The following is an 8956-nucleotide window of genomic DNA, read 5'->3' as shown; positions in this document are numbered from 1 at the left end:
GTAGCAGAGAGAGAGGAGAGAGAGAGAGAGACTGAGAGACAGTTAGACCGACGAGAGAACCGACGACTCCGAGTGAGAGAGGCAACGAGAGAGAGAGAGAGAGAAGTAGAGAGAGAGAGAGTAGAGACAGAGACAGAAAGACTTAGATGAGATGATCGAGAGGAGGAGACGAGAGAGAGAGAGAAGAGAGAGGAGAGAGACAGAGAGAGAAGTAGAGGCCGGGAGGAGTATGAGTAGGGACTGAGAGAAGAGAGATGAGAGAGAGGAGGGAGAGATGAAGAGAGAGGAGAGAGAGAGAGGGAGGACGAGTAGGGAGGGAGTAGGAGTGAGGTATGAGAGAGGGAGGGAGACCGACAGATGGGGAGGAGCTTAGAGATGATTGACCCGAGAGAGAGATGAGAGAGAGAGAGGAGAGAGAAGGAGAGAGAGAGAGAGAGCCGAGAGAGAGAGGAGAGAGCGACAGACATGACCGACAGACAGACAGACAGACAGAGTCAGACAGAGAGAGAGAGAACGAGAGAGAGAGAGACAGAGAGGACACAAGCACAATTAAGAGCCAAATGCAACGAAACAAAGATTATTTAGCTTGTAACCATTGGAAGAAAGAATTAAAACAAAAAAAACTGAGCAAACTACAAATGCTATTTGGCCCTACAACAGAGAATACACAGAAATACTGAACCACTGTGACTGACCCAACTTAAGGAAAGCTTTGACTATGTACACGACTCAGTGGAGTCATAGTAAGCCTTGCTATTGAGTAAAGGCCACCGTTAGGCTAGACCTGGCTGCTCAAGAGAAGACAGGCTATGTGCACACTGCCCACAAATGAGCGTGGAAATGGAGCTGCAGCTTCCTAACCTCCTGCCAATGTATGTAGCCTAATAATTAGAGAGAACATATTTCCCTCAGATTACAGCGATCCACAAAGAATTAGAAAAAAGAGAGAGAGACCAGAGAAAGAGACCAGAGAAAGAGACCAGAGAAAGAGAGAGAGACCAGAGAAAGAGAGAGACCAGAGAAAGAGAGAGACCAGAGAAAGAGAGTAATGTACATTTGGCTGTAGCAGTTCAACCATACGACGGCACTCACATGGTTCATTATCAGTTCGTCTTCAGTTAATGAGCTGTAACCTTCCTGCTGCCCATACGACCCTACACCAGAGGGGCGGGGTCATATGGATAGGGACGCTACACACACACACAGAGCAGTTCGTAGAAGTGAGACTTTTTGTATTATATGGAGTGGAATTACAAACCACTGTTCAACCATGAAGCTGGGAGAGAACGCGCAACGGTGATAGTTCATTGATTTGCGCAGGACATGCAGCCTACAAAGTTACAATTACAGGCTAGTCAAAATCAACTGATATTAAATTATAATAGGGCCTATTTAAATAATTAATAGGTTGACTCTCTCTTGCTCTCATAACATAGGACTAGAATAAGATCAAAAGAGTTCTCTTTACGAGAGCTTAATGTTTATGGGTCTGAATAAATAACTGTCTGCGTCGCTCATTCTCGCTTTCTAACTGCACAAGTATTTTACATTCAGCTACAAAAAGAGCAAGCTTGCGTCGCTCTTCTAACAGTATATTAGTAAATAAAAACATTTAAAAGTCTTTAAAATGTCCAAGGTATTCCAGCTTTTCCTGGGACTGCACAAGAGGAGAGCAGCGGTGTACATTCTTAACACGTCAGAGAACAGTAAGATAGACTAGATGAGTTAGAAGCTTATGCATAGTAACCCATCATACATTAGCTAAATACAAGGTTAATACGGCATTGAATGTATTACCTGCGCAATGCATAGCTCCATACCTTTTTAAAACAGAGCATATACATACAGGCTAAATTTACATATCACAGTCATAGAGCACGCAGTTTGAAAATCTCCTCAAAAAGACAACGCAATGAAGAATGGTATTGTCGCTTTCGAGTGAGTACAACACTAGTCTATAGTGTAAACTACAGTGAATATGTCTTCTAAATAAACGCTCAAAAGATGTGCGTTTTGAATGCATGTTTCATTCAAAGTGCATCTAGCCTAGGCCTGATTAGGCTACCATTTGGATCAGTGTTGGGTCTACTCGACAGTTAACGAGGCCCAGAAACGCTATTTGAACGGAGTGAGCACCGGTTTAATTAAAGCAATGATATTACTGTGTAGCCTGCCTAGAGGCTATGCAAGGAGCAAATGTATTGGTCACAAAAAAAAGTCCCCAGCTGATAAGATGATACATGAATAGTGAACTGCACTCCATACCGAGATGCACCGTGTCCCCACGTGAGACCAACAATATTCTTTGGGAACATTCCCACGCTCTGTACTGATTTGCACATGTCAAACGAGGCCTAACCGACCATCAGATTCTCTGGGAGAACTTCGACCAATAGCCTGCGACACATGCTCCGAATCTTCATTCCCATATAAGCGACGGTACTGAACTCTTTCAAGGCGACTTCATCTAAATTCACCTTAAAGGCTCCAGCGAGAGCTGCTGTGTGTCTGCCGGGTGCCACAGCTACAGTGGACCGTAGGTATTTACAGCGACATTCGTCAAAAAGTCTGCGAGTGGGAGCGACGCCCTGAGAACAGAAGTTATAAAATACAGCCCAGCTGGGAGCAGTCAACACAACCATTATACAACCGATCATTACCTGAACACAGGCGGAATGAGAGTAGCTGCTACAGCCTAGCCCGTAGCCATGAAAACAATGAATCAACATCCAGATCACATTCTGACTGAGGGATTGGCATTACTGACAGAAAAACATGATAGAAATCTTTAACGAATCTAGCTCGCTTGATTTTAGTGAAAAGTTACATTATCAAATATTACTCAATATGAAATAGCTTATGACATTGAAAACCAGTGTCAGAGGGGCGAGCCGACACGCAGACAACAAAAAACAAGCTCTGCGGGAAGAAACAAAACAGCTTGTTTAGGTGTTTTGGTTTTGTTTAGTCTTTCAGCCTCAACTCTGTGGGWCTGGACTTCTTAAGAGACAACGTCTGACTTGCGTCCGTTCTTAGTTCTTGTGTCGGCTGAACGTGAAATGGAGCTCCCCTCCTGTTTTCACCCCGCTGGCCTTCTTTGTGTTTGAATTAAACCGACTTTAAAGTCGTATAAAAAGGGGTTCCCGAGTGGCGCAGCGGTCTAAGACACTGCATCTCAGYGCAAGAGGAGTCACTGCAGTACCTGGTTCGAATCCAGGCTGCGTCACATCCGGCCGTGATCGGGAGTCCAATAGGGTGGTGCAAAATTGGCCCAGCGTCGTCCGGATTTGACTGGGGTAGGCCATCATTGTAAATAAGAATTTGTTAACTGACTTGCCTAGTTAAATAAAGGTTAAATGTAAAAATAAAACATAGGCTTGTTTAATGAGCTCTGTGGAGAAGGCGAGGTCAGCCGTAGTCAGACACACATGGACAAACAGAATGTGCAAATCTAAAGCCAAATGGCCCCCTAATCTAGTGCACTACTTTTGATCAGGGCCAAAAGGGCACTAAACTGGGAGTAGGGAGCCATTTGGGACAACTTAAGACATGTGGGGGTTAAAGATGTGGAGGGAACCTGTGGTGATTTTACATGGAAACTCAGTGAAGGAAGCGCTACTAGAGGGCAAATCCGCTCTAACAGGATTACGCTGAGACTCACATTTCTCACTTTAAAATGTACGCCAAACAAAATCCCTTGATTTAAAAGTTTAACAAACTCTATGCACAAGGACAACTTGCTGGAAGAACAGTGTAGATGCAAAGTTTGGTACTGACGAATTACAGCACAAACCATCATTCTGTTACCAAACTTTGCATCTGCACTGTTCAAGTAAATCTGTTGTCAAATGTTTTTTTTTGTTTTTTTTTTATCTATGGATTTTGATTGACATACATTTTAAAGTTTAGAATCTGTAGAATTTGTCCTGTTGGTGAACCTTCGCCCCAATCTGAGGTCCTGAGCAGGTTTTCATCAAGGATCTCTGTACTTTTCTCCATTCATCTTTCCCTCAATCCTGACTAGTCTCATAGTCCATGCCGCTGAAAAACATCCCCACAGCATGATATTGCCACCAGCATGCTTCACTGTAGGGATGGTGCCAGGTTTCTTCCAGACGTGACGCTTGGCATTCAAGCCCAAGTGTTCAATCTTGGTTTCATCAGACTAGAGAATCTTGTTTCTCATGGTCTGAGAATCCTTTAGGTGCCTTTTGGCAAACTACAAGCAGGCTGTCATGAGCCTTTTACTGAGGAGTGGCTTCCGTCTGGCCACTCTACCATAAAGGCCTGATTGGTGGAGAGCTGCAGAGATGGTTGTCCTTCTGGAAGTTTCTCCCATCCCCACAGAGGAACTCTAGAGCTGTCAGAGGGACCATAGGCTTCTTGGTCACCTCCCTTCTACCCCGATTGCTCAGTTTGGCCAGGCGGCCAGCTCTAGGAAGAGTCTTGGTGATTTCAAACTTCTTCCATATAAGAATGATGGAGGCCACTGTGTTCTTGAGGACCTTCAATGCTGCAGAAATAGTTTGGTACCCTTCCCCAGATCTGTGCCTTGACACAATCCTGTCTCGGAGCTCTAGGGACAATTCCTTCGACCTCGTGGCTTGGTTTTTGCTCTGACATGCACTGTCAACTGTGGGACCTTATATAGACAGGTGTGTGCCTTTCCAAATCATGTCCAATCAATTTAATTTACCACAGGTGGACTCCAATCAAGTTGTAGAAACATCTCAAGGATGATCAATGGAAACAGAATGCACCTGAGATCAATTTCAAAAAGGGTCTGAATACGAATGTAATTAACGCCTGTTTTATTTTTAATAGGTTTCCCCMAAAAAAATTAAGAACGGTTTTCGCTTTGTCATTTTGGGGTATTGGGTGTAGATTGATGAGGAAAAACACTCATTTAAATCAATTTTAGAATAAGACTAACCTAACAAAATGTGGAAAAAGTCAAGGGGTCTAAATACTTTCAGAATGCACTGCATCTCTACCTTAAAAAATCCCCTTAATCTGTCAGTTTAATATATAGTAATTAGATTTCACATCAACCTGAGGGGGTTTAAGCTACACCCCTACAATAGTAAGATATATTATCTAACCGTAAATAAGATCAATCACTTGTGGTGTACAGACATGTCGTTAGACCAAGTATAAACCAGCCTTTGGTCATTATTCTACATTCCCACGACCCATATAGTCCTGTGGGAATTCTAGATCCATGTTTCCACAGGTATGCTATAGGCTAGCCTAACACTGTTTACTGAAGAGCTACCGGGTAAATAAGTGGCTTTTCCTTCCTTGGATCTGTCAAACTGTGGATCTGTTTCACTGTGTGGTGCAATGCATCGCCTCCTCTCTTCTCCCTCTCTGTCAGCACTGAATTCCCGGTGGGGAGCCTCCTGCTTCTCAAACTAGGCTAGAGAGAACTTTTACAAAGACCCAACTAGAAAAGAAAGTCAAATACACACACACACACACACACGGGCTAACATGCACACGGATACAGACACGTAGGCTACGTTTACACAGGCAGCCTAATTCTGATCTTTTCACTAATTGGTATTTAGCCCAATCAGATCAGCTCAGAAAAATATGTGATTTATATATTATTTTTTTTACCAGTGGGAAAAAAGAGCTGAATTGGGCTGCCTGTGTAAACAGCCATAGAGATGCACACACATAGACACCACTGCAAATGTTCCATATAAAGAGCTCTATTAGTTGGGGAGATATTTCCTTTCAACTGCATGGGCTCCCTCTTCAAGGTTCTTCAAAACACAGTGTCACAGTGCTACTCGCTAATGCACACACCGTGTATTTACAAATAATCTTAAATCCTACACTCACACCATCTCTTTTCCCTGTCAAGGTGCAAATGTATATTATTTTTAATAGCAAACGGTTGGAAATGAAAGAGCAGTCAGTCTGACTGTCAATGGAGACAGCGACAGAAAGTGGATAAGTTAATTAATACAAAAAAATAGGGGAGAGGTAGGAAAGGGGGGGGGGGGGTTACCACCGTGAGGGGCAGGGGGAGTCATTCAAATCTGGGAATAGGAGGGTTAAGAGAGTGAGAGTGAAAAATGGTTGAGAGAGAGCGAGAGACTATCTCACAGATGAGGGAGGATGGGGAAGCATGAGGCCTTGTTTTTTATTCAACAGTAAATTAAAAAGTGTTTAATGACAAACATTGTATTAACAAATTCCTTACACATGCTTCTCAGTCACCCAGCTTAATAGGAATGATAATAGGCACAGATGACGTTTTGGGGGGTTTCTCAGGCATGTTCGAAATTTTGCAGAGAGAGTGAAGAGAGAAACGAGGGAGGAGAGAGTGTGGAGAAGGAGAAAGAGATCGAGAGAGCAAAAGAGGCAAAGAAGAGAGAGAGCTTAGAGAAGAGTGGCGAGAGAAAGAAGAGAGATGAGCGGAAAAGAGGACGCTAGGGCTATCTAGTGCCAGAGGCAGAGAGATACCAGGAGGGTTGGCAGTAAACAAATCCAATATTTGGACCGGATTAGAAGAAGGGGCTGTCTATGAATATTTAGGGCAACAATACTCTCACTGCCAATCGTGGCTCCTATTTCACAGGCTATAGTTACAGGGGATGACTTAGTGCTAGTTAGCTTTGTTTGTATTGTGCTCCCACTCAAACTGCAACATGATCAACAAACAGGCAATAAGGGGGGGGGGGGGGGTAAGCAAAACAGAAAAGAGAGATGGATGGAGTAGCAAAACAGAAAGAGAGATGGATGGAGTAGCAAAACAGAAAGAGAGATGGATGGAGTAGCAAAACAGAAAGAGAGATGGATGGAGTAGCAAAACAGAAAGAGAGGTGGATGGAGTAGTAAAACAGAAAGAGAGATGGATGGAATAGCAAAACAGAAAGAGAGATGGATGGAGTAGCAAAACAGAAAGAGAGATGGATGGAGTAGCAAAACAGAAAGAGAGATGGATGGAGTAGTAAAACAGAAAGAGAGATGGATGGAAGAGTAAAACAGAAGAAAGTGAAATAGAGAAGAGGATATGCGGCTCAAGAGAGGGAGGGATCCCGGCCAAAAGGGGCTTTGGTTCCAGTTGCACTGGGACAAGCAGGGAGAGGAGAGGAGAGAGCATAGGAGCAGGCAGGGGCAGAGCTTGAGTAACAGAGGGAGAGGGGATAGTGCCACCTATTGGACAAAGAAACTCACTTCTCCTTGGTGATAAGCATATTAGGACCTTGATCCATGACACAGAAAATAAACACAGCTGAGCCACCACCTTTTCTCTATCTGTACTTATCTACAACCACATTACTCACAATAAGTTTTTATCAAGCACACAATAGGCCTCGGTCAAAGAAACATATACTCTATATGGCATTAATGGACCAGGTATAAGGAATGTTCTTAAGGATACAGCCTTTAGACGTGGTATACTGGCCATATAACACAAACCCCCGAGGTGCCTTATTGCTATTATAAACTGGTTACCAACATAATTAGAGCAGTAAAAATAAATGTTGTGTCATACCCGTGGTATATGGTCTGCTATACCACAGCTGTCCGCCAATCAGCATTCAGGGTTCGAACCACCCAGCTTATAATGCTGTCTATATCAGTAGTGAATCAAACATGTATTAACCCAAATGTAATAGCATATATAATATCCTGCCTGTGGGTGAGTCTTACCCAGCATGTTGAAGATGAAGTCTTTGGCCGTGTGGACCTCGAGGGCCAGCTGGTCCCCGAAGTCTCCCTGTTCCAGGGTGACCAGCTCAGACACCTGGGCCGACAGCTGCTCCAGTGTGGCCCCYGACCGGAAGTCCACCTCAGAGGCCTTCTTCGACAGGGCCGGGGTCCGGGGGCCCACCGCACTCATCAGAGACTCCATGGTGAGTCACACCCTATGGAGGCGAGGGAGGGGGCAAACGGGTGTCAGGAATGTTTATCATGGAGGGGTTAAGGACAGTTGTTTGCATATTGTGTGTGAGAGGCAAACAAAGTGAATTGTAAACTTTGTTATTACACTCTCAGTCCTAGCACTGACTACTGGCTAACTGAATTGATTGGAATTCTGAGGGTGTGACACCAGGAACTTGGAGGGTTGTGAATCATTGTTATGAATCACACACACATTGATTAGCTAATCATATCAACTATTTTACCTAGCTAGCTAACAAGTTAGACTAAGTGTCATTGTTTTGATCTGTTAATCCACAGTAAACGCAGACCTCAAATGAACATCAAAATTAATATTAATCTGATACACCACTTATACAGTAGTCAAGCAGTGACAGCATGGGCGCTGTCCTCAAAACTAGGTCAATTAGCTAGCTAGTTAGCTAACTGGCTAGCATGCTAATTAGCTGGCTAATTTATGAGTCTAACGTTAGCCAGTTATTTAGCTAGCTAGAACGCAAGTAAGCTGCAAACTAGATTAACACAACAGCCATATATGGATAACAGTTTAGACTTCCTAACTAGTTCAGATTATTCGGAGAGCACATCGGAGTCGATTTTCGATAATAAATTAGCTAGCTAGCCAGCTGGCGTGTTACCCACACAGGTGGGGATATGTGTAACAACACAGCTGAGTTAGCAGCAAGCGAGACAGCGATTCTTTCACACACCGCAGCGTTGCATTATTTGACTACATAAATACACATTTGAACAAGCCCGCGTGCACACACACAMCCTTAACACGCAGGTCTGGTGAAGTTTCTTTGCTATCTTCCAGGCTTACTGTTTTGACCTTATATTGAAATCCGACTTCTTCTACCGTCATTTCCAACAGGTCCTCTGCGCCACCTTCCCCCTAGCAACACAGAACCCGGAAATCACGGCCCTCCACTGAGAATCTTGGGATTAGTAGTGTTTGTAATATCGCCCCAAAACTACAAAGCTGATTTGTGGCCTATGGTTACATTTGTGTCACTCTGTAGCCTACTGCAGGGTTTCCCGATGCTCGGTCCTG

General features: G+C 43.9%; 1 protein-coding gene across 1 annotated transcript in view; it reads right to left on the bottom strand.

The window, feature by feature from the left end:
• The window catches only part of LOC111960372 (nucleotidyltransferase MB21D2), a 27973-nt gene extending 19017 nt beyond the window's left edge, over positions 1-8956 (bottom strand). The window contains exons 1-2 of the mRNA XM_023982345.2: positions 8726-8956; positions 7672-7886 (exon numbers count right to left, since the gene is read on the bottom strand). Of these exons, the coding sequence (XP_023838113.1) occupies positions 7672-7873 (202 nt within the window). The 5' untranslated portion in view covers positions 7874-7886; positions 8726-8956. The remainder of the gene's footprint in view (positions 1-7671; positions 7887-8725) is intronic.

This window comes from Salvelinus sp. IW2-2015, linkage group LG37 (genome assembly GCF_002910315.2).
Source record: "Salvelinus sp. IW2-2015 linkage group LG37, ASM291031v2, whole genome shotgun sequence".
Taxonomy (NCBI): Eukaryota; Metazoa; Chordata; class Actinopteri; order Salmoniformes; family Salmonidae; genus Salvelinus; species Salvelinus sp. IW2-2015.
The sequence above is the reverse complement of the archived record's forward strand: the minus strand, read 5'-3'. Positions and strand labels throughout refer to the sequence as shown.